The 26,955-nt window shown below is 44.7% G+C and overlaps 1 protein-coding gene across 1 annotated transcript; it reads right to left on the bottom strand.

Moving 5' to 3' along the window:
* Positions 1 to 8,172: 8,172 nt before the first annotated feature.
* On the bottom strand, positions 8,173 to 9,758 carry LOC117866690 (senescence-specific cysteine protease SAG39). The gene is made up of 2 exons (XM_034750958.2): positions 9,206 to 9,758; positions 8,173 to 9,121 (listed from the first exon to the last, which is right to left on the bottom strand). Exons 1-2 carry the CDS (start codon positions 9,675 to 9,677, stop codon positions 8,547 to 8,549), a joined length of 1,047 nt encoding a protein of 348 aa, XP_034606849.1. The 5' UTR covers positions 9,678 to 9,758; the 3' UTR covers positions 8,173 to 8,546.
* Positions 9,759 to 26,955: the final 17,197 nt, after the last annotated feature.

Raw genomic sequence — 26,955 nt, forward strand, 5'->3', positions numbered from 1 at the left:
CCTGCCCCATCCATCGTCCTTATAGTTGTAACAAAAAGGAGAACAAGCAACTCCTATAACTCGTGAGTGACAGGAAATCCCTCGACTTTTACCGATTCTTGTTTAAGCATTGCAACTACTCGACCTATCATACTAGTGTTCATATCAAAGGGAACTAAGTCATGCATCTATGGTTCCAAACATCTCTTGAATGTAAATGCACATTCATACAATAGAAGGCATGCGCACGTTTAGAAAGACTGGGTTATGCTCCGGGGCTTGCCTTCGAGCGGGGTGGAAGCGAACTGGTCTTCGGCACTCTCGTGCTTAGCTCCTGCAGGCAGCTCAGCAACAACTTCGTCTTCAGGCACCAGGTGCAGCTCGTAGGTGCCGTCGACAAGGTTCAGCTCTACACAAAATGCAATGCAAGGATGAGACACTTAGACGGTGATTTCAACAACACTTGCAAAGATTTAGCCCAAAAACTATAGCAAAACTACAGGAAAAGTGTGAGACCCACTTTATTGGACTCTACTCAGAACGAGGATTCCAACCCAAGTGATTTCACATTTTTCTGATTTTTCCTCGATTTAAGATGAATTTCCCAAGCTTCTACCGATTTAGAGCAAGATAAAAGAGTCAGGTCGGGAAAAACTTGCGATCTGACCCTTAGACCTAAGGAATAAGCGTACCGGGGTCTTCAGACTTAACACATATAAGTCCCCAAAATTTTATACAGATACCCTTGGTCAAAAGAAAAAAAGACACAGGCAAGCCCTCGGGCGAAATGGACAAGGGTCAGGCGAGACAGACAGGGTCGGGCGAGACGGACAGGGGTCGGGCGAGCTGGAAGGGGTCAACATCTCACCTTTGGTCCTACTGACGAAATCTTGGGGTCGGGAAGAAGCAAGCTCATGCGGAACAACGAAAGGCGTCAAGTTTCGGGTGGCAGCGAGGTTCGGCGGTGCTCCGGCAGTGGTGGTGCTTCTTGTGGACAACAAGCAAGCTCTAGAACCTCACGAAGGAAGGCGAAGCGGTTGGCGGGGTTGGCAAGGCACAACGTTGGGCAGAAGGGGGGAGCTCCATAGAGAGCTCAGGCGGCGGCGCTTGCGCGTGAAGCAAAGGAGTGCATGGTGGCGAGTGCGATGGAGAAGAACAAGCAAGCAATGCGGCAAGGCAATGGTGGTTAAGGGAACTCCGGTAAGAGGCTGTGGTACCCTCTTTATAGCTGCGCGGAAGTGAAAGAGCTCGAGCGGCACGAGGATAAGATCGAGGGAGAAGAGGAGTGCTCTGCCTCAATGGCAATTTGTCGGCGTCTCCATTGGCCGGAGAACCGGAGCTCCGGGGACAGGATCCTATGGCATTAGGCAAGGAAGACAGCGCTAGGCAAGCGTGGTTTTGCCGGTTGGAAGGATTGGCGAGGTCGAGCGCATGCTTGGTCGCGTCAAGTGCCGGATTGGGTGCGGTGACTCGGTATTGATGGACAGTAGGGACAGAGGTGCACTGCAGGCGATAGCGCTGCATGCGAGATGACAGGGCGAGTGGTGTGATGCAAGCATGTGCGGGACCAGCGGCTCTGCCAGGGCACACTACTGGCGAGGTGGGGGAATGGAGTTGTCACTGCCTGCGCGGTGGTTGGCGAAGACGGCAGCGTCACGGGGCGCGCGTGCGGGCAGCGCAATTGAGGTGTGACGGAAGGGCCGGAAGGCGTTGGGGCACGTGGCCGGGGATCAGGGTGAGGCGATGCGCGCAGGAGGCGAGGCGGTACTGGCGTGGTAGCGGCCAATCTTCTGTCGCAGTGGCAGGCAGTGCGCCTGGCGCGGCCGGCGAGGTCTCGGGCGAGACGAGACGAGACGGGGCGGAGAGATCTGCAGGGCGCTTCTGCGCGCGATTGGGAAAAAGGTGCGCTGATCCATCTTGTCACGGCCGGCGACTGGGCGAGGTGGCGCTCGCCAGTATGGTCACACCATGCGGTGGCGGCTGTAGTGGCGACTCTCTGAAACAGAGCGCACACGCGCTCTGGCACTCTTTGTCCGATAGATCCACGGGATTCCTTGCCGGGTCCATCTTCCAGCCTCTTGATCTCCCTATTTCCAAATTGCACAACTTTGACTCCCTTAACAAGAGTTGTAGTACTTAGGCCAAGGCCCAACTCTTGTAATTGGACCGATTTCAAAAACGCAATGGATTCAGAGATCCAAGGCTCCAAAGTTTGGAGGAACACTGGTTTCGGGACTTAGAGAAAACGCGGTTTGGTAGGTTTCAGGGGTCGGGGATGATTTGAGCTGCTGATTTGGGAATCTTCAGAGGTGAATTGGATCAAGGTCCAATTAACAAAGTTAAAGCAGGGACTTCGTTCTCCAACTTCTATAAAGAGGTTTCTTGACGTTCTGCTCAACTTTCCAAAGATAAACCTCCCTAAGGCGCTAAGTTGGGCTGATTTAAATATAGGTCGTTACACAAAGCCCACGTCCCAAGAGAGCGAGTGTTATACCCCATCTGCTGCCGCCCCTCTTGCCCTTTCGGTAAGATTACCATAGACTAGAGTTTCTAATTATTTAGCCAAGACTAGGGCCATTTAGTCTTGTGGTAGCACTATTTTCCTGGGTGGTCGCTCCTTGTTCTGATTAAACATTTATGATCTTGTATTAATGAAAGGTATAACAGAAGTAAAGCAAGCTTAATCATTGAATTCAGTTAAACCACCATATCCCAAGTAAGCAATAAGCATGAGCTACCCAACATAAAAGTAAACCCGGTTGGTCAAGGCAAAGGTAAATTAAATCTAGACGAACCTTAATCGGGACCCATCAAGATTACAACTATTATGTGCATAGAAATGTTGTATTGAACATGAAAGTAAAAGTGAATAGGACTTAAAGAAGTGATCAAGGACACGACTTACCTTCTTGGCCTTGCTCTTGCTGTTCGTATTCCTTGAAGGCTTAATCTTCAAATTCCTCGAACTGTTGAACATCTACACGCGTCACATGAGCACATGCAAGCAAACAAAGGCATAAAGTAAGAAAAAGTACGCCAATCATAATTAATAGAGAAAACAAGCTTGAAAAGCTAATCTACGCTTTAAAATGAACACGTGGATATAAAGAACGCAAAAAATGGAGTGAAGATGCAAAAGATACGATCAAAACAAGTTTCAGGAGCTTTTCTGTGAGAAAAACAAAACTTCCAGGGTTAAACTACAAAAAACTGAGGATTTATACATAATTACACGTATAAACTAGAGGTTTAACATGCAAAAACGTAACTCAGGACGGCGGGTTGATTTTATAAAAGGACAGGGTTTAAAACAGAAGAAAACAGGACTGGCTCGTAAATACTTTTGAATTAGATTGGACTGTGGGTTGATTTTCGGTAAACACGAGGGCTTAAGTGCAAAAGTGACGCAGCGCGGTGCGGTTGACTGGTACGCGATGGATTTGAGCCATTCGATCCCGAGCGGACGGCTGGCGCTGCGCGTGCTAGCGTCAGCAGCGGCGAGCGGCGGCGAAATGGCGAGATGCGACGGCGCTTCACTGGATTTGCTCGAAATCGAGCTCCCAACCGTGGTTTCATGCGCGGAGAAGACCAGAAGCACGAGAAGACCAAGGCAATCCCGTTTCGGCGGTTCAAGGTGACCGAGACTCACCGGGTGACGGGGTTTTACGGTGGTGGCGCTGTGAAAGCGGAGCTCAGGCGGCAGTGCTTGCTAGGGTCTGAGGGGTGCTGTTGCTGGATGCTGGAGGCCGAGGGAGGTGCGGCACTTTATATAGGGGTGGAGGCGGGCGAGGTCGAGGCGGATGCGGAGAGGGGGGTGCCGGGGAAAGGATGTGCGGCGGAGCAAAAAATGGAAAGCTCAGTGCGGGAAAAGGAAGGCGCAGGGGAAGAAGAAAGGAAGGGAAGGGGAGGGGTTGGCCGGCGAGCCTTGTGCGGCACAGAGAGGGAGGGAGGGAGGCTGTGGGTAGGCTGAGTGGGCGACCAAGCTAGCTAGCTGGGCCGGCGCAAAGAAAATGGGCCGGAGGGAGCTGGGCGGTGCTGGGCTGCGCAAGGAGAAAAGGAGCGGGCCGAAGGGAGTTGTCGGCTGGGCTTAAGGAGAGGGGAAAAGGATGCAGCCCAAAAGAAGAGAAGAAAGAGAGAAGAATAAGAAGAAGAAAAGATTTTTAAACTAAAATTTGAATTTGAAAATGTTAAACTTTATTCAAACACAAGCAACCAAAATTTATGCACCAACATCAATGCACAATAAACTCCTATGATGAATTATTTTAATTAGGGAAAAACAAGTGCAATTAAATGCCTATAAATTCAAATGACATCCTAATTGAGAAATTTTTAGTGAATTTGAATTCTTTAAATTTTGGGTGTTACACCATACCGCTACGATTAGTATGTAGCCGTCAGAGATCATGAGTGTCTTGATCATCTTGTTCAGTATCAGCAACATAGTCATCCCAATTTTCCTCGACGCGCTCATCCTTCTTGTTATTTTGATCATGCCCATGAATGGTTTTAGCATGCATCTCATCAAAACGCCTCAAAAAAGTAGCAAGACTCTTGTCAATACAAGGAACTGATGCCTCCACCCCTTTAAGCTTGGTGTTGGTGTCAATCTGTGTGGCCTCCAATTGCCCAATCTTGTCATTCGTTACCTGCAAGTCATTATCAAGTCCTTCTGTGTACCCCTTCATTAGCTTTTCAAAATGATGTATGATGCCCTTGGTGCGGGGAGAACATGGCATATTCTCACGATCCTCTGATCCTGCCATGGTTAGACGAACAAAGGTAAACAGGTGAAGAAATAAAAAGCCCTACAACTATTAGGATGTAGCTACTACAAGACGCTCAGTCTCAACCTGTTATATAAGCTCTTACCAATTCTTACCTTGCTCAACAGGAGGGGACGGCAACCAACAAGTATGTAACCATGGAATGAAGTGTATCGGTGCCGCAACAACAATACCTGTCAAGCTATAGTTGAATATGTGGAGCTGTAGGTGGGCTGAAGCAAGGAAGTACTAGCACCACGTTAGTCACAATAGTAAGCTGAGTAAACGGCGGTACTATGCTGGTCCTAGGCTAAACCATGCTAGAGAAATGAGCCTAGGCAAAAAGGTAGTAAGTAAAAAAGAGCAATTAGCACAACACGAAGAAAAATAACAGATTCGCAGATTCAGCCCCTTCTTTCTTCTCCTTCCCTTGTCCTTTTTTTCTTTTTTCATCATTTTCTTTCTTTTTTTGCAGGTGCTAAATCTTTTGTTTGGTACTATGACAACCCAAACAATAAGGCTATTGCACATAGCCCCTTTGAATTCAAATTTAACAACTCTTATTAATACAACAAATGCGGAAATCTCTAGGAAGATTGTGGAGGACATCCGGATCCTTGGTGGCAAAAACGCAGCAAAGATGTATATGGTGATGGTGGAGCTCGTGGTGACCCAAACTTGATAGAACTCAAAACTCTAAAGGAATAGACACTAAGACCAGCAGTTCGACACAACCGATGCAACCGAAGACTCAACAAGCTCTAACTAAGCAGCACTAGTAAAAGGCTCAAAGGGTCTTTAGGAATAAGGGAAACTAATCTACTAATTTTTTAGCTTTTTCTGGACTATAGGAAATTAAAAATACCAAAGAACTGGAAGTCTCTCACCGATCAATCTTGCTCTGATTACCAACTGATGTAAACCTGTAGGATTAATTTCTGATCGTTTGATGAGAGGGCGTGGGATAACTCTATTGGTTGATGGAGATGACGTTCATGGCTCATCTATAGCCTTCTAAGGATACTGCACCTTAACAACTGATACACCACCTCCAATGGCTACCACGATCTTGTGGAGCATGACACCCTGGCTACTAGGGCACTCGTCCTACAAGCAATCAAAGAACTAGCAAGAACAAGTACTGAATTACTAGATATAAATGAAGGTTTCAAACTCAATCTCCAATTTGGTGCGAAGATAAGAAGACAGACGCCTGATCTAGCATGTGTGCTTACAAGCAAGTAGCAAGAGCTAAACTTGATCTAAACAAAACTCAAGTGTTCCTGGTGGTGGCTAAGGGGTATAAGAATGTGGGAGGACGATCACAAGGGTGTTAGGGTCGTGCTCCAACCCTAGGACATGTCCCTAATGGACCCAACATGATACACGGCCCATTGGACAAAAATAAGGCGATGCAACAACTTGCATAGAAAAACCTCTTGGTAGTAATTTGATCATTACGGCCACCTCAGAATAGATATGGATATAAGTCCAGATTCATATGAAACTAGACTTCATAAGGATTCCATGAAGTACTTGAACACTGCAATCCGAGTCTATATGTGACCGTGGTGACCATCTTAAGTTGGTGTTGTTTTGCAGTCCGAATTCAGCCTCCGCGAATTCTTTTTCCTTTCGGTTCTCCCTGGTTCCTAAGCAAAACAAGAGTGCACGTGTCTCTATGGTCTAAATATGATGGACATGAACATAAGGGTGTACTCACCTGATGGTTGAGTTGACGAGCACGAGCGCAAGTAATGGGACCAGAAATATGTACTTATGTCGGCGTGGATGTATCGTTGGTGTTGATGTCCTCATCATATGCTGTGTTGTTTAGAGATTCACATGTAAATGACCGTTTTAGAAACAAAAACTTATTTTTTTAGTCTTCATCGACCACTACCATATGGTTCACAAATACAACGATAGCATTTGCCAACCCATAATTTGATTGCATTTGCCAACCCATAATTTTTCACGGTTTCTTAACACGGGTGCGTAATAAATTCCATCAGCCCTCTCTCGTTTCCATCATCAGTTCCCAGCGGCGTACCGCCTCGATGCACCGGCGGCAGCGAGGGCCGAGCCGGCGAGGCTGAGCAGCACCAGAGAGATGGGGCCGCGGCGCGCAGCAAGCTGGGATCTCGCTTCGGCAGCGAGGTAGAGGCGCGCAGTGTGGCCGGGCTGCGGAGGAGCGCGCACAAGGCGCTGAGGCACATGCAGCAGCATCAGGCCATGCGTGGCATCGAGCTCGATAACGGGGATTGGAAGTTCATTCGTGTTGAATCGGTGCTTCTCCACCGAATTGAAGTTTTTCATGCTAAATCAAACTTAACCCCACTCAAATCAGTGTCGTTTGCTTCCCAGCCGAACTCACGATCAACAAATTTGAGGTCACCAATGTCCAATCAAGCTTGTGACAGCTTGAATCGTCTGCTGCTTCTTTTTCTCTCCAATCTCCATCGAGAAAAGAAGCAAGAAGCACCTGAGGCTGGGGACTTCAATTTCTCTGTTCATTTCCCTCTCTGAATCTTCTCAGGAATTCCAAGCACCAGCGTGCATGGGTGTCCGCCACGGATGGTGGTGACGACCTGATGCACGCGGCAGCGGAGTTCGCAGGCAGCGGTGGCTGGCGAGCGTAAGGGAGTGTCCAGGCAGCTCGACAAGATCTTGTTTCCCCTACTGCTTGGGCTAGCGCGTGGGAAGAAGAAGTGGGGGCCGCATAGAGGTGCCACCGGACTTGGCAGGGAGGTCTCTGGCGAGGATGGGCCGGCCAGAGGTAGAGCGGCGCTGGGCAGGTGGAGCGCTGGCGGGGACTCCAACCCTAGTGCCGCCGGGGAAAGAAGCGGAGCCGAGTCGGGTGTGTTGTCGCGGGTGGGAAGGGGTACGGGACGTCACAATGTAATGTTGCGGGTGGGTAAATTTCACGAAAACAATGATCAACAGCCGGTTACATCAAGTTGTTTGCTACAGTGGAAAATTAACTGCTGGGAAGCAGCTTTCTTGAAAGCACTTGGTTGAAAGCTGCTATTCCCTTTGGTTGGCTTTTACTTTTTTTTAAAGTCAAAATACCTTAAAAGCTAAACCAAAGCGACCCTAACATCATCGTATATTATCGGTTTCTGTAGTTTTTATACAATGATGTTTAAAGTCGAAAAAGATGGCCAGCATCAATCTAAAGCGACTTATATTTTTTACTGGAGTATTAAGGAGCATTGTTCTAATATTTTGGCTAACTGATTAATAAATCAGAGATTAGTCCTTTCGAAATATGTCTCTTCCAGATTACAGGCTAGTTCTTTGTACGGACATATCCAAAACACATCCGTTTAGTCAAACATGTAAACACAAAGATAATCAATCATACAAAAGTATAGCAATGGCATGTAGACTGCAGGGAAACTTAAAAGGGGCAAGCAGAAGCCAGTGAACTATAATTTGTGGCATGCTCTCGTTCTTCATTCCATCGAGCATTACAGTTTTAAACTTGATTATTGCATACAATATTTTAACTGAGCATGTGTATTACCACAATGCGAATAGTTTATTGCATGAACTATTACTGTAATCATGCATGCTTTATTCTGCAACATATCATTATGAAACTGTATTATATATGCAAGCATTCCTTGATATACTTTATACTTCTTCCGTTCCAAATTATAGGTCGTTTTAGCTTTTTTAGATTCATAGACTTTGTTATGTACTTAGATATACCCTATGTCTAGATCTATGCATCTAGAAAAGTCAAAACGACCTATAATTTGAAAGGGAGGGAGTAGTTTCTATGCAGATTTGCGTTCATGCAATTGGGTAGGAGGACATGGTGGAGATACCACAGGCGCCGGTGCCTCTCTGGAGCATCATGTACCCATCCTGACCCCAGCCGGTCCCCCACGAGTTCTTGAGAATCCAATACTGGTCTCCATTCTCGTCCGTGCCGTACCCTACCGCCGTCACTGCATGGTTCATCTCTGCGCCACAGCCATCCCCAGTCATCATGCCACTCTGGTAGAACTGGAAAGGGGACGATGTCCCGTCGATGCCCACGGACACCGGCTGGTTTGTGACTGCCGAAGCAAGCGCACCCTCGTCACCGCTGGGCACGTCCTGGTAGCCGTTGATCGTGACGACTGGCTGGACGGATTGGCACGTTCCCTCGGCAGCAGAGTACTGGTACGCGTCCTCGGTGGTGATGCCGCCATTGTCAATGATGTACTGGAAGGCGCTGTCCATGAAGCCACCGTTGCAACCCTGGTTCCCGCCATACACGGCGCAGTCTAGCAGCTGCTGTTCCGACAGGGAGACTAGGTTTCCTGTCGCTATCTGGTTCATGCCCTCGACAGCACACACCGCAGAGAATGCCCAGCAACAGCCTGCAAATGTTCGTGATCAAATTAAGAAAGAACATGGTATAGATTGGCATCAGTTACATGCTTAAAAGTGGCGTAGTTGATTACCACATTGGCCTTGGTTCTTCACACCAGTCACTGCGCCCCGCTGCCTCCAATCAACCTGCTCATCGTGGTCGGATAGTGTAAAATTCTCGTACTTAAAACCAGCCAACTTCTTGGACGGCGCCGGCTTGAAGCCGGTGTACATGGCGGCAAACTCCTCGGCGGTCAAGTCGGCGAACTTGTTGGTCCCCAGGACATACTTCTTGCCTTCGGCGTTCGACCTGTCAATAAACTTAGCGTTCGCCTTGAATACCTGGAACCGGTGCGCTTTCTCGGCGTCGTCCTCGTATGTGCGGCCATACTCCACCATCCACATCTTGTACCTCGCCATCATTGCAGCGTCTCCAGACTTGCTGCCGGCGGTGGATACCTCCCGGGTGGCATGCCCGTAGGAAACACAATTTGCCATCGATATGACGGCGAGGATCAATAGGGGTATCATAGTCATTAGCTTGTTGCTAAAGCTTGACGTCATCTTGCTTTGTTTTGAATGCCGCTTGCTACCTAGCTTATATTTTTTGTGCTTGATGTGTGAGTGCAGGTGTGTGTTGCCGGTGTGCATTCTATAGGTTTATATAGAAGGACGAGAGTTATCCTCCGCCATTCTGCCTCTTGTGGATTGTAGGCGACGTGGGTCTTCACGATGTTTTAACATTTGCTTAAGAGATCTTTTTCAAACATTGTATATATTTAGTTTCCAAGAGTCGCGGACCTTACCTCTTTGCTTACCTGTCTATATTGTATCGCTAAAAGATATGCATTCGGCTTAGCTCTATACGCGTTAAAGAGCTGTGTTCGGATTTATTTCCTTCATGGAGAGTGCTTCTTCGCCTGTATAAATTGTGTTGAGACAACCCAAGATTTCCTTCATGCTGTATAAATCATACTGCAGGTTCATAATTGGATAAGAGCAAATAATAGGTGAGGTGATGTATGGCAAATCAGATCATCCAGCACAAAGCATATTGTAAAGGTCCACGAATTCATAAAAAAAAAATACTCCGTGAAGACCACGTCATTATTTATATCGTCTCTGTACTCCACCTTTGTTGCAATCTCAAATATCCAGCCGATAATTACAACTGAACATTGTCTGCCTTCTTTTAAAAATCTATACCATTTTACCTGTGCAATGTAAAGCAGTTATCTAGGTGGTTTTCTTAATTGCAACACCTACATACCTATGGCAGCTCAACATATTATGAGAAAAACTTCCCGGTGTTTTTATGCCTATAAATGTTACGAGGTTTTTATTCCTTGCCCGCTAAAAATCATAGTCTTTGACCATATATGTCACACATCATTCCCCCATGTTATTGATACTTTGTTTGCAATTTTATTATGTTCAGGGAGGATAACGTTTTAAAACCAGGTTTTTATCATCGAATCTTCTAGGATGCTCGTGATTAAGAAAAGTTTGGATTGGATTAACTAATCAATGAAATCATGGGGACATCTCCCACAGGTAAAAAGATCCCATTATTTACCATTTTTTTGCAGCCATAAGATTTATTCCATCAGAGATGAGTCCATTTATGCAATGGTAAACAAATTTGATTCAAAATTAGCATCTGCCACAGTTCCTTGTTATTGAGCCATGAGTCATGAATAATGAAAATTACCTAATAGCACTCCACACCTAATATGCCCCACATGCGTATCTACAAAGGACAGTGGCTTTTGAGTGCCACAGATTTTCTGGCCAAGCCGGAGGATGGTGACTTGAGAAAAAAGAAGAAGAAAGAAAGATCGGCAGGAAGACGATGAGATCTAAGAAGGGCACTACTAGAAAAATTGAACATTCATCCTGGGGCTCATTACTTGTTTGTTTTTAGCTCGCTACTAATGTGAGCATTAGTATCGAGCCTAACGGCTAGTCCCCGACGAGACCCCGTGAACTCCTTTAGTACCGGTTGGAGGCTTCAACCGGTACTAAAGTTGCAGATTAGTACCGGTTGAAGCCTCCAACCGGTACTAATGTGCCTGTACCGGGTGGATGCTTTACCCAGTACTAATTAGCAACGTTTAGTACAGGGTGGCGTCCTTCCTATAAATCCGGCTTCTTCTTCCTCCTCCCCGAGCCACCCATCAAGCTCACGCTTCATCCATTCCATGGCGACCTAGAGGAGGTGCTGCCGGATTTTTGACCATTTCTTGGGGATTTCACTCATTCAAGTGTTCTAAAGGTTAGAAACTTCATTCTCCCTTATTACATGGTTAGTATACTAAGTTCTATGCTTTAGATCTAGAGTAATTGGTGATTTTAGAATAAGCTACAATGGAGAAAATTTTTATTTATATGCATATGTTATATATGTTTGAGCTACAATGAGTTGGACGCCATGTTCGTATTAGTTAAAGAAATTGATCTATATGAGGTTAGAGGAATAATAGAGAACTAAATTTCCTAGTTTAGTCCTTTACAAATATGAGCTAAATAAATTGTGGTACATAGAGATAATAAGATGAAATAGAGGTGTGTAATTAGTTATTTTTAGAATAAGCTTCAATTCATATATGTTATGTTTGAGTTAAATAAATTGTGGAAAATAATATAATTTGTCTATAGTTTTGTCATTTGCAAATATGAGCTAAATAAATTGTGGTACATAGAGATAATAAGACGAAATAGAGGTTTCTAATTAGTCATTTTTATAATAAGCTACAACTCATTTATATGTTATGTTTGAGCTAAATAAATTATCGGGAAAAAATATAATTTGTTCATAGTTTACTCATTTGCAAATATAAGCTAATAAATAAATTGTGGTACATAGAGATAATTAAATTTGGGTGTTCGCAATACTAATTTATTATTGTCAAATTTAAAAAATAAAGTATTGTTCAATCAATATGGCTACTGCTGCTGAAAGGAGTGGCGATAGTGGGGGCGATCGTCGTTATTCTCACGGTAAGGGGAAAATCATAGTTGGCCCTCATGATAAGCCGAAGAAAATGAGCATGTGGGAGAGAGGAATGCTTCGTTATTTGAAAAGATGTCATGAAGATGCTGTTGTAGTGGGTCAGAAACTTCCTTTTGGTGGTCATTATGCTCCACCATCAGTCTCAGGGGTTTCGGGTCCATTGAGGCACAAATAATGCACAGGATGAGGTGGGTTAGCTAAACCTTCGTCTTAGCCGCCCAAGGATGCTTAAAGTCCTCCTAGATAGTACTCAGTAGATGGTTTGTCATAGTATATCATGTTTGTTTGGGATTAAAATTTAAATTTGTGTATTTCTATCTAAACTTTCAGCAATATTTGGGTTTCATGAAATTTGTGTCATGTTAGTTATGCTTTATAATTCTATGGATGATTAGAATATCTTTAGTTCGATAATACTTTGTAGATAGATTAGCAATGGATGTACAGAGCGCGTAGACATGCAGGCAGGGCACGCTGTGGAAAGCCACATGCCCACTAAGCTCGCCGCAAACTTTTTAAGCAGGTTAGTGGCTGTCCGCAGTCGCAATCACGCAGCTCCCTACGATCTGTTGGCCATTGTGGCAGATAGAAAAAACCCGCAATGCCCGCAAAGTACTAGCTGGCTAGCATGCAGCGCGGGGCCGCTCGCTTGCTTGCCGCTATTATGTATTCACTTGTCTTCTTAATACAAACATCTGATGACTGTGTGTACTACTACTAATCAATGCCTTCCACATATCGCACAGAACCAGGACACAATCCATAAAAGCATTAAAAGAATAGCTACGTCAATCAAAAATTCTGAATAAATTTACATAGATGAACAAGAACTTGCAGCTATTTTCGGTACATTTCAGCTGGTCAACTCAATATCTCGATTCTTTCTGAATAATTGAATGCAAATAATCTTGCTCCCGGTGTATCGTGTCTGCACTGTTTTGATCAGAACTGCGTGTCTGCACTGTTAAGGAAATTTTGATTAGAACTGATATTCAAGTACACAAGAAACCAGATATTTCACAATAACAAACTCTCCATGTCATCATCAGAGCCAGATGAAATCAAAGAACTCTAAACATGTCCAGGACTACATGACTTCTTATCAAAGAACTCTAAACATGTCCAGGAATATAGCTACAGCATTTCTAGATGCACGCCAAACATGTGCAGAACAATATCTACACTTTCAGAGCACTGAATTTGTTTTCATCAGAACTCCATACATGTGCAGGAAATTTTGGCAATGACTGTTTACTTCTTCAAAGAGAAAATAGATGATAGGAGTTTACCACAAGAATGAACAGAATGGAATATTTAATCAAGGGCTATATGATTTCATCAACTTACAACATATTTCTTCAATTTTATCAACAGTATTACTATGAACTACAAGTTTAGCATCCAGTAAAACCAAAACAATTAACAACCTACAGGCTCCGGCCTAGAATTAGCACTCAAGTTCAAAGAATAAGACTTACAAGCTATAACTAAGAATCCGCAGGGAAGCAAAAGAAATTAGCACTGTACCGTGAGTACAAAGACTTACAAAGAAAACTGGGCTCTTTAGTCCCGGTTGGAGAGACACATAGGTCTCGAAAATCCAACCGGGACTGATTATTTGGGACTAAAGGTCCCCCATCTTTAGTGCCGGGTATTCACCCGGACTACATACCTCCTTTAGTCCTAGTTGGTAACACCAACTGGGACTAAAAAGTTCCAAAAAATTAAATAAAGTGGGCCGCACGGCCCCGACCGCTCGTGCTCCCACCGCCGCGCTCCATGCCCTTGGCCATGGCCGCCGGTGCCCCACTGCCTCATGGCCTTGGCCACGGTCGCCGACACCCCGCCGCCCCTAGCAAGCCGGCCGCGGGACGTGGTCTCGGTCTCCACGTGCCCCGCTGCCCCGTGCTCTCCCGCACCAGTCGCGCGGCCTCGGACGCTCATGCCCCCCACCGCCGCGCTCTTGCCACCGGTTGCAAGCTACGAGGAGCTGCGCCCCTACTGGAGGCCGAGCTGCGCGCCGCTCCATAGTCTTGGCCATAGCCGGTGGCGCCTCGCCGTCCGTAGTAGGCCGGCCGCGGGAGGCGGTCTTGGCCGCCGCATGCCCCATCCGCGCCAGCTCACCCGCGCTAGCCCGCCCGCGCCGCCTACATGCCTGCCCAAGCTCGCTCGCCCACGCCGCCCGCCCAACCGCGCCGGCTGCCGGGAGCCGCGCCAGCTCGCCCGCGCCGCCCACCCGCCCGCGCCAGCCGCTAGGAGCCATGCCAACTCGCCTGACCGCGCCAGCTGCCGGGAGCTGCGCCACCTCACCCACCCACACCAGCCGTTGGGAGCCGTGCCAGCTCACCCGACCGCACCGGCTGCCGGGAGCCGCACCAGCTCGCCCACGCCGCCCACCCGCCCACACCAGCCGTTGGGAGCCAAGCCAGGTCGCCCGCCGGAGGCTGGCCCGCGCCGCTCCTGCCCCCCGCCGCTGTGCTTGGATGAAAGGGAGAGGAGGAGTAGAGAAGATAGGAAGAAGAGAAAGAGCGTTGCCTACGCGAGATAAGGGAGAAAGGGGGAGGAGAAGAGAAGATAAGGTGGAGAGAGAGAAGGGGGGCGCCTGAAAATATTTAGTCCCAGTTGGAGGATCCAACCAAGACTAAAAGCTCCACTTTTGTCTTAGTTGGAACAACCAACCGGGATTAACAGGGCTCCGAGGGACTATAAAATTTAGTCCCGGGTCCAAAAATGATTAGAACTAAAAACGTTGGATGGAAGATCTATTCTCTAATAGTGTAACCATGATGGACCCTAGATCCCAAAACACTAAGTTAACCAACCAAATCGTGAAACCTTATCCGGAGGAGAGCTAACCTCGTTGTCAATGGTGCCAGAGGAGAGCTCACCCTCACTGCAACAGTGCCGGTGGTGGCCGAGGATGATGAGGAAGGGGCTGGAGCGCGCTAGGGTTCTGAGAGGTAGTCGGGTGTGGATGTCGACTGGCGGTGGTAGTAGCTAGGTTTCGCGAGGAGAAATGATGTTGCAGGTTCTTCATGGATTTCTTCTCTCATCCGCAGGCTTTAGTAGGTTCACCAAGGTTGGGCCATAGGAGTTTCGCCGCTGGGCCGCATCGGCCACAGACGATGATTTTGTGGGGCGGGTTTGCGGGCTCATATAAGAACCTGCCCCGCCCATAATCCTAATAGCACGGACAAACGCTCCATGGAGTACATTAATGGCTTGCGTGGTTTTCTCGATTTGGCAGTGTCCAACAAGCTGCCATCTGGTTTCATTTGTTGTCCATTTTGAAATTGCAAAAATGAGAAGGATTACTTATCCAGAAAGACTATTCACGTCCACATATATAGTTTGGGATTCATGCTTAAAGGGGTGTTTGGTTCCTCCCCCTAAACATTAGCCCCCGTCACATCAAATGTTTAGATACTAATTAGAAGTATTAAACGTAGACTATTTACAAAACCCATTACATAAGTAGAGGCTATATGCCGAGACGAATCTATTAAGCCTAATTAGTCTATGATTTGACAATGTGTTGCTATAGTAAATATTTACTAATGATGGATTAATTAGGCTTAATAGATTCATCTCATCATTTAGCCTCTATATGTGCAATTAGTTTTATAATTAACTTATATTTAGTCCTCCTAATTATCCTCCGAATATTCGATGTGACACGGACTAAACTTTAGCTCGAGAAACCAAACGCCCCCTAACTATTTCATTTGGACCAAGCACAGGGAAAGAGGAGTTATGATGGAAGATGATGATGATGAAGAAGATGATAACTACATTTGTGTGGACTTAAGAAGGTGCCTTTACAGATGCTGCAATGGGCGAGGCTGAAGAAGAGACGGTGTTAGAAGAAGGTCCTCCCGATGACCTAGGTCAAGTGTTGCGAGATGCAAAGGAAGACTATGAGAGTGTGAAGGAGTCAAAGAAGTTCAAGCATATGTTAGATGATCATAACAAATTGTTGCACCCAGATTGTAAGCAGGGGCACAAAAAGTTGGGCACCACACTAAAAATGCAACAATGGAAGGCAACAAATGGAGTTTCTAACAAGGGTTTTGATGAGTTGATGAAAATCATAAAGAACATACTTCCTGAGGGGAACTAATTGCCGTCCTCAACATACGAAGCTAAAATGGTTCTTTGCCCTCTGGGTTTTGAGGTAATAAGATATATGCATGCCCTAATGACTGTATCCTCTATCGTGGTGCGGAATACGAGAACTTGGAGGCTTTTCCTGTGTGCAATGCGCTATGTTATAAGATCAGGCGAGATGACTTGGTGATGTTGAGGGGTAGCCCAGCAAGAAGAAAGTTCCTGCTGAGGTAATGTGGTATTTCCTTATAGTACCGTGCTTGAAGCGTTTATTTAGAAGGAATGCACATGCAAAGTTGATGTGTTGGCACAAAGAAGAACGTAAGCAAGATGAAATGATGAGACACCCCACTGATGGGTCCCAGTGGAGAATAGTTGATAGAGAATTTCCCGAGTTTGAAAAGGATGCAAGGAACATAAGGTTTGGTTTATGTACAGATCGATTCAATCCATTCGGTGAGTTTAGTAGTGGTCATAGCATTTGGTATGTGACCTTATGTATGTTCAACCTTCCGCCCTAGCTGTGCATGAAGCGAAAGTTCATTATGATGCTAGTAATTATCCAAGACCCAAAACAACCTGGCAACGACATTGATATTTACCTAAGACCGTTGGTTGAAGAACTTTTACTGTTATGGAAGGAAGAAGATGTACGTGTGTGGGATGAGGATAAAAAGGAGAATTTTAATCTATGAGCATTGCTATTCGTAGCCAACAATGATTGGCCCGCACTTGGTAATCTGTCAGGAAAGACCAAGAAGGGATATCGAGCCCGCAGGCATTGTTTAGATGATATTGATAACATGTATTTGAAATACTGTAGGAAGATCGTGTATATAGGCCATCGTTCATTTCTTCCCGTTAACCACCCATTATGAAAGAAAGGGAAGCATTTTGAACGGATGGAAGATAAACGTTCTAAACCCATCCACCGTAATAGTAAACATGTTTTTTCTATGATAAAGGATGTGAGGGTAGTCTTTGGCAAGGGCTCAACCTGTTTCAAATGATGAGGACGAACAGACACCCATGTGGAAGAAGAAGTCTATATTCTTGGAGCTACCTTATTGTGAAGTCCTTGAGGTCCCTAATGCAATCGATGTGATGCACCTGATGAAAAATCTTTGTGTGAATGTGCTTGGCTTGCTAGGTACATATGGAAAGGCAAAAGGTACAATTGAAGCATGTCGGGACTTGAAACGTACGCAAACAATGAGATGACCTACATCCGAAAAAGAGAGATGATGGACATTACTTACAGCCTGCCAGTTACACTCTCAGCAAGGAAGAGAAGAAAAACATGTTTGAATGCTTGAATAGTATCAAGGAACCATCGAGCTACTCCTCGAATCTACAGGTAATAATAATATTAAAGAGAAGAAATTCAAAAATCTAAAGGCCCATGACTACCATCTTGATGACACAATTGTTGCCTGTTGCACTGAGGGGTATTCTACCAAAGAATGTGAGAATGGCAATCATGAAGCTATGTGTATTCCTCAACATGATTTCTTAGAAGGTAATCCATCCGAACAATCTACTAAAGCTACAGAATGATGTGGTGCAATGCCTTGTCAGCTTTGAAATGGTCTTTCCACCTTCCTTCTTTAATATCATGACCCACCTTCTAGTTCACCTTGTTGAAGAGATTTTTGTTCTCGGTCCTGTATTTCTAGACAATATGTTCCCTTTCAAGAGGTTTATGTCAATTCTGAAGAAGTACGTTCATAATCGTTCCCGTCCAGAAGGAAGCATCGCAAAGGGATATGTAACAGAGGAGTTTTGTGTTGACTTTATTGATGACCTGAGTTCGATTGGAGTCCCTGTATCATGCCATGAGGGGAGACTCAAGGGAAAGGGCACACTAGGGAGGAAAGCTTAGATAGACATCGATGAGAGTCAATTTCGTAATGCACACTTCACGAACCTACAACAATCATCCCTAGTGGCTCCATATATGGAGGAGCACAAGACCATTGTATGGTCCTCAAACCAAGCAAAGACTGAGTCCTAGATTACACGTCATCACATTGACACTTTCGCCCCTTGGTTGCAGCGATGATTGATGGGTGATGACAAATTGAAGAACAGTTAGCATGGTTGGCTAGGGGTCCATCTATCTCAATATTGACATTTCAAGGATATGAGATAAATGGGTACACATTTTACACGAGAGCCCAAGACCAAAAGAGCACAAACCAAAATAGTGGTGTCCGTATAGATGCAATATACAACAATGGAAAAAAAGATAGATACTATGGTGCCATTGAGAAGATATAGGAACTGGACTATGGACCTTTGAAAATCCCTTTGTTTCGGTGCCAATGAGTGAAATTTACTGGAGGAGGCATAACAATAGGCAACTATGGGATGACAATAGTGGACCTCAACAAGATTGGATACAAAGATGAACCATTCATCCTAGCCAATGATGTGGCTCAAGTTTTCTATGTGAAGGACATGTCAAGCAAACCAATAAAGAAGGGTGCTAATAAGTCAGATGACTAGCCAAATCGCCACATAGTTCTTCCATGGAAAAGAAAAATTGTTGGAGTTGAGGACAAGATTGATATTTCAGAAGATTATGATAAGTTTGATGATCTTCTTCCATTTTTAGTTGATGTTGAACCAATCATCCTGTTAGCCAAAGAGGACGCTCCATACTTACGCCGCGATCACAACCAAGGAACATTCGTCAAGAGGAAAGTTATTAACGTTCGCTTTATGCAACTTTATTTTTTATTAACAATACTATTTGCAAAAAATTCATCCTATTAAACAAGAACTAATTTTGCATAGTTAAAATATTAATATTTCAATTTTTAGCACCATTAAATATTAAACAATAAATTTAGGTACAATTAAATAAGTACATGACTAAGTCATGGTAAACATGTTAATAACACTACATGCACTATTTTTCTCAATTTTTGCATTGTTAAAATAATTATTTTTTCCAATTTTAAAGTTAATATAAGTATTATGATCATTTATGACCTATTACTAAGTTAAAATTACTAATTTTACTATGTTTCATATTTAACTACATCTAATATTTTTATAGTGTAGATCTAATCAACATCGAGCTAACAAACTTTTTTTTTGCAATTTTATGAATGTTATTTGATTTACTACGCAATAAACTAATGCAGTAAACTGATAGCTACACCCGGTACTAAAGGGGAGGGTGGGGGGGGGCAATTTTGTTTCACACCCTCTAGGCCCCTTTAGTATCGGGTGGTGGCAAAACCTGGTACTTAATACCGGGTCTAGCCAGCACCCGGTACTGGGGGCATCTATGCCCATCCCATTCTCCCCCAACACTTAGCCGCATGTCATTCGATCCGACTCCTCCTCTCTCGGCCCCGACGATGCTGCCATCCATCACCGTCGCGGTGCTCCTTCTCCTCCACCTGCCAGCCGCATCCTCCCCGCCAGTCGCGTCCTCCCTAACGACGTGTCATCGGCCTTCTGCCTGACCCGGCCGCCAGCACCCACCCCACTTCGCCGCCACTATGTCCTTTCTCAACCTCGAAGACGCTACCGCCTTTGGCCGCCACAGTGCTCCTCCTCCTCCACCCGCCGACCGTGTCCTCCCCGACGACGCGCTACCGGCGTCCTCCTTGACCCGGCCGCTCGTGCCCGCCCCATTCCGCCGTCGCCTCCTCTCCCGACCCCGACGACGCCGCCACCTTTTGCCGCCGTGGTGCTTCTCCTCCTCCACCCACCGACTGCGTCCTCCTTGCCACCCTCCTTCCCAACGACGCGACGCCGGCCTCCTCCCTGGCCCGACCGCCGGCGTCTCCTCGGCCCCCTCCACGAGCACGCGCGTGGCCAGCCATGGGATCGCGTCTTCTCTACTGACAACAGCCCGCGACTGTCTGACATCATATTTTTTCATTTTTCATTTTTAATTTGTGTAGTATATGAAATTAGCTAGAAATTGTAGGAATAATGTTGAATTGGCTAGGAAATATAGAAATGTGTTGATGCATACTAATTATTAGAATAATACTTTTTATATTATATTAGTTACAAGAAATTTCATGATGGTTGTAAATGATGAGAAATCCATTGTAAATATTTTTTTAGTCATTTATTGTGACAAATTGTATAAGTATCTCATTCTCTTTTCTAGTCATTTATTGTTACAAAATGTATAACTATTAGTCATTCATTTTTCTAGTCACTTTTTGTAATAAATGTGCATAAAATATTACAAAATTATTGATGCCTAGTAAATTTTAGAATAATTCTTTTTATATTATATTAGTTACAAGAAATTTGATGTTGGTTGTGAATGATGATTAATTCACTGTAAATAAATTTTTAGTCATTTATTGTAACAAATTCTATAAGTGTTTCATTCTTTTTTAGTCAATTATTATTGTTACAAAATGTATAACTATTAGTCATTCATTTTTTGTAGTCAATCTTTTAATAATAAATGTGTATAAATATTAGAAAATTGATGATGCCTACTAATTTTTTATGATGGTTGTGAATCATGAGCAATTCACTGTAACAAACTGTACAAGTGTTTAATTCTTTTTTGTAATCATTCTTTGTATTGTTGATGCCTACTATTTCTTAGCATAATTCTTTTTATATTATATTAGTTACAATGGCACGATCAGAGGAGGAGTAAGCCCGATTGGACAAGGAATACCTAATGGATTTTATTGCTCAAGGTCGCACGAATGAGTCGCCAAATGAAGAGGTCGATCACAGCCAGACTGACAGCTAACTCAACCGCTATGGAGGCCCTTCTCGAAGTGGAGGTGTGGTGGTGGTTGTTTTGCAACGAGACCCCTCCCCTTGTATTTATAGGCACTTGGGGTCGGTTCTGGGTAGGAATATTCGGGGAATCTTTACAACTGCCTTTGGGAAATCGTCAACCGCTGCCAAGCGTCAGCTGGAGATGAGAGGGGACAAGAGGGTTTTGGCTGAACCAGGGGTTCGGCCAACCCCCCACAACTGCCTCTCGCACCGCCTTTGCTCTGGGTCGCTGCCCTATGGGTCCTCATGTGGGTATAGGGTGCTTAGCGGTGAATGTAATCGATTTCCTTTCGGTTGTGGGCCCATGGATTTGTGTGCTTGCACCTGATTGGTTGAATGTGTGTTTCCTTTCTCTTAGGGTGTGTTTTCTCCTTTAATGGACCCGCATACAAATATTCACCAACACTTGTGGAATTCTTTAATAGTAACTCCTACCACTACTGTTGATGCTCATCTTTCATATGTTTATGCAAGAGTTGACGGTCTAGATTTGGTACTTAAGAGCCGTCAACAACACTCCCACACTTAGCCTTTGCTCGTCCTCGAGTGAAGTAGAAAGGACTAAGGTGAAACATAACTTCCAAAGGTATAAAGCGAGCATAAGAGATATTCCAAACCATACCTTGTACTTGTGAACTTTGAAGTGTCTAATGCCATCTTGGGTAGTTGAGGTATGAAACGATCTTGATCAAGTTACCTCAACTCCTTATGTCAAGTAGCTTGGGATTTTTCAATTAGTTTTCAAAACAAACCTTGCTTAGCTCCTTATTTGATTCTCTCAGATCACTCAATGTGTACATGTCCTCACCAAGGCATTAAACTTGGCTTTCTACATCCTACTTCTAATGATGGCTATATGTGGAGCTCAAGGTAGGGTACGAAGGGTAAGGCATACTTGCATCACATATATTGCAAAGTCAAAAACTAGATCCAAGGAGAAAAATAAGTCATACAATCAGATCAAGATGTACACGTATATGGATATGGTGGATGGAATAAAAACTCCTTTTTGTATGATCTCTCTCCCTTTGTAAATATTTCTGAGGACATGGCTATGTTTATTTTTCTTTTTCATGGACCTTCATGTGTCCAACTTTTTTTCAATACTTGGACCTTCATGTGTCCATATTTTTTTGATAGCCCATGTCTCTTTTGTAATAATAGCTCGAGAGAGAGGCCAACACATATTATGGAGCATTTATTTTGCGGAATGAATGGATGGTACAATGCTAACTTCTCATAGAAGCATAGCAAGGGGTCTGTGGTGTGCACATGAATCTTGATCATGAAGGCATGAAAAGAATTCTCACAAGGATCACAACAATTTGACAAAGCTCAATGCAAGGACAAGCAGCATATGCATAGGGTTTTCAAGATAAACCATCATATGGCTTTGGTAGGACTTTGGCATATAAAAGCGGAGCTTGCAAAAAGGCTTTTTAAATTTTCAAATAAATTTTCCCAAGCACTTAAGAATTAAGAGCGAAGATCATATCATCAAACAATATCACACACATCAACAACTTAGATGAGCATGCTTTACTAAAGATATTTGTTCATAGGCTTCAAGATGTCAAGCATGGAATAAAACATATGCAAGCCAACCATAGAAAGCATGTAGAGCAAGTGGGGCATGTGTTGATTCATTTTATTTGAGTTTGATTTAGAGGATCAGATTTAAAATTCATTCAAACTCATGAATCAGGACCATCAGGGATAAAGAGACACAAATAGACATGGTGGACGAAGATGGGCTTGAGTGGGCCACCCTTTGGTTGGCCGAACCATGGGTTCGGCCGAACCCTTGTGGGCTCGGCTCTAGCTCCTCTTTCTCATGCGTGCTGGTGCAGCGTGGTGTGCTCTGTTCGTGGGTGTTTGTGCATCGTTTCAGCTCTGGATAGTCCGTGGCTCTCCCCCACGCTAATTTTGTACCTATGTGCTCCTTTCTAAAGACAAGTAAGTGACACAAGGACTCAACCGGGTTGGATGACTGGTGAGTCTAATTTTATTGAAATCAAATTGGAGGCGCTTACAATTCTGAATTGGGAAAAAATGAAGGGAAATAAACCTATTCTAAAAGTGCCTAATGGGAAAGGATACATGGTCGCACGTGTACTGAGCTGCATCATAGAGATCATCATGCCCCGTGGCCTTGTACAAGCGTTTTATCTTAGCGCAAAGGCCACGGTGGAGGACACAGAAGTCGTCCTTAAGCTCTTCAATTTCTAACTTCCGCTCTGCTTACGCATCGCCAAGCCTCCTATTTTCTAAGCATAAATCTATGATGTCTACAATCATGAAGGTTAGCTGCTTAACTGTTGGGGCCTTCAGAGATTTCTCCTTACTATCCTAAAATTGCTCCCCTCCCCTGGCCTTCCGATTGGCAGTGGTAAGAGGTGCTGCCTGACCTTGTCGTCTTCCGGAGACGAACCAAAGAATTCGGCCAACGACCAACTACTTCTCCATAGGAGTGAGAGCTGGCTTGACATCCTTTCCGCTTTCGCCATTCAAGGTTTACACCCCAAACACCTCAAAGCGAGATGCAGGCGGTGGTGTCTCCGATGAATAGGACCCTGAATTGGAGCTGCTACATCCTTTGGTCTTCGATGGCCCCGGGATATCAATCCCGTGGGGCGGCTGGACTCTCGCTGCCTCCCTTGGGTGAATGTTGCCCTTTGTCGGCCTTTTGTAGGGGCTCGTCCCATGTGCACAAAATTTTGGTGCCTTCCTTGGTGAAGGTGACCGCGCAGTCGAGCTTGCAGCTGAGGCGGCGCTGGCTTAGTTCGACCGTATGCCCATCAGTGCCCCTCGCATCCCCTCTTCACCCTTCAGGTGGTATGACAACAATGGACTCGACCTCCAGCATGTGGACCACCTCCATCGCCAGATCGCTGACGGGAGCAATGGCCTTCACCGGAGTGATTTCCCCATCGAGATCAAAGGTCGAGCCCGTGTTGGTGAAGGGAACAAGGCCTTTGCCAGCCATGGTGGTGAGCAGGGGTTTTTGGTGTGGATCTTGGTTGATTTGATGGAGATGAGAGTGGAGTGGATGAAGAGAGGAGGTGGATGAGATTTTAAACAAGGATCCCCTCTCCTGTGATGCTTAAATTCAACGGGACACCGAGGGATAGGTCAAGGAACGTTGGAGGAGTGTCTGCGTGCAAGCTGGGAGGCGGCGGTGCTCAGACTGGTTCAGCTGAACCAGGGGCTTGAATGAACCATTCCGAGCTCCATTGGGCCTCTCGTTGCTCGTGTGCGTGCGTGCAGTAGAGAGGGACGTAGAGAGAGTGGAGCCAACCACTATATGTGCCAGGACTTTGGTAAAAGTGAGGATAGAGCTAGGGTTAATGACATTGACCTTCGCTTAATTTCACTTTCATCTAAGCCGATGTATATTTCTATAAAGATCGTAGTGGTGGACTTACCAAAACAACATACCTTGGCCATTGTGGGGTATGATTGCTCCATGTGATGATGGTGCATTGATGATGTTCATTGTGCCGGCGGTCAGAAAAAAAATCTTCCGACTAGTGACGAACCAAAAAGTGGCATAAACGTGTTTTTGCGTCATAAACTGTGATTTATAACGCGGGAGTGACAAAAACCCTTTGTCACTAGTCGAGCATCATAAATTGCGACTAGTGACATTCCTTATTTCAGTGCATCACTAAGATAATGATGAATGAAAATTTGTCCCACATGTCATCATGAAACTGATTCGGAGGTTGCGCCATGTTGGATAAGAATCCAACGTGGCTCTGATGTGGCAGTGGTGTTATGATGATTTCGGTTCATCACAAATTGAAACCCAGTCTATGTAAGAGCCTTTATGAGCCCAATTTTGTTGGGCCATTTTTAGCCCATTTTAGATTTTTGCGCTATTCTTTGAGCCAAAAAAACTTTGTTCCACGCCATATTGGGCCAGTTTTTGGGCCCTAGCCCACCTAACAAAGAGCCATTATTGCATTTCGTAGTACCATATTGTGCCATTTTTTCTGGACCCTAGCCCATTATTGCATTTTGCTGTGCCATATATTCAGTTTTGGCTGATGATGACCATCACAATCACAGACAAAAAAATAGCTCATTTCCAACTCCCATATTGTTCACATCACAATCAATGATAAGTTCACCAGCAACAATAATGCAACATACAACAAGTTCAGCATCAACAATGCAACATACAACAAAAGTACATTAGCAACAAACAACAAGTTCACAAGCAGCACACTTCAGTTGAGGGAAGGATTCACCTAGCTCTGACTGGTGCTGAAGTTTATCAGGCTAGAAATCAGAGAGTGCAACTGCTTTGTGGTGTTCTTCAAAGCTTTGAGCCCTTCGGTCTGAGACTTTAATGTTGTTTCTTATGTTTCAATCCTCAATCTCAGTGCACCCAGCTCTGATTCTTATTCAAGAATCTTTTGCCAAAGTTGTGCCCCCTTGTTTCTCACTCTCAAGATTAGTTTGGATTTCTTCTACCCCCAACGCAGTACCAACCCTAGTCCTTTTCTTCGAGGGTGGGTGAATGCCAGCAACCTCCCGAATATCCTAGATTGGACAACTTCAGCAACTGCTTTAGCAGCAATCTTTGGTTGGTCGTCTCCAGGTTGGGTGATGATTTGTTCCATCTGATCATACTAAAAGAAAGAAAATGAATGGTCTCACAAAAGTAAAATGTAAACAAGTACTTACAATTCCTGCCTGTATTGGAAAGGTGTAGCCATTTTTGCTGCAATGGAATTTCTTGAAAAGATCGAGTGGAGTTAGATCTCCTTCAACTTGCTTCTCCCTCTAATATGATGTGAAAATAGGCATAAATGGTTAGCTTGGAACAAGGAGCATGAGCAGGTTCATGAAATAAAGTACAGAGCAAAAACATGACTTGTTCAGTTCCTTACCACAACATGAGCCTATGCAATGTAGCTTCTAGATCCTGTGCGCTAAGGATACCTAACCAATCCACAATTACCAGTGCTTGTAGTACACCTCTCCTTTAGACTAATGAAAACTCATGTAAGATACATGAATAAGAGGAACGGATCTGTACATGCAAATGTGCTAGTGGCAAGTTCAAGTTCTATCATACCCTGTGAGGTTGGATAGATCACATCATAACCAATTTGTTCCACTAGTCATCATTCATAGTGGTCACAGAAATTTTGGTTGGGATTCATTTGTTGCAAGACCATTGAAGTACTTTTTCTTGAGCTAGTACCTCCCCTGTCTCTGTTGCGACTTGAGCATGTCAGTGCATTCCTCTATGACAGGTTTACTGGTGGTGACAATGTAAAATTATCCCTATATTAAGCACAACACAAGAGTAGTAAAAAAAATGGATGAAAATAAAGGATGCAAAAAACTATGGTAGTAGATGAGTCGATATATACACACCACCAGTTTGCCAATGTAGTCCTTAAGATATTTTTGATTTTGGGCCTTGTAGTCCTTCGAGCGAGTAAGGATTAGTATATGCCCAAGAAGTATGATCCCATCCTTTGATGCAAACTTTGCAGCTTGCATTGGTGCCTCTAGCCGTTTGAGCCTTTCTCGAACATGGATCAGAAGCATGGTGTGTAACTCTACTTATCCTATCCAGATCTCTACTCAACCTTCTTGCCCGTGGCACTTGTACTCTTGTGGAAGGGCGTGCATCACCTAATAACTTTATTACGATCATACAGGTGGTGTGTGTTAATAATGATTTGGTTTCTAATTGTGATGTTCCAATTTTTTGGCTTTGGGGAAAAGAGATCAAATGAATTGCCTTTGCCAGTCACCATGTCGACGATGTCCTCAGTGTGGGTGGCAATTGCTTGGGCTCCGGTTGGCAATTCTTATGAATCAGGAGTCATCCCATCCAAAACTTCTGCCTAAGCTAAAGCCACTGCCTTTGCCCTAGTCAGTCTAGGAGGCATACTATCAGAGGCATCAGGTGCCTGAATT

Source organism: Setaria viridis, chromosome 8 (genome assembly GCF_005286985.2).
Source record: "Setaria viridis chromosome 8, Setaria_viridis_v4.0, whole genome shotgun sequence".
NCBI lineage: Eukaryota > Viridiplantae > Streptophyta > Magnoliopsida > Poales > Poaceae > Setaria > Setaria viridis.

Coding starts and splice junctions, on each gene's coding strand:
- LOC117866690 (XM_034750958.2), bottom strand. CDS start 9,677: ATGACGTCAAGCTTTAGCAACAAGCTAATGACTATGATACCCCTATTG. Junction 9,122..9,205: donor GAAGAACCAAGGCCAATGTG/GTAATCAACTAC, acceptor GAACATTTGCAG/GCTGTTGCTGGGCATTCTCT.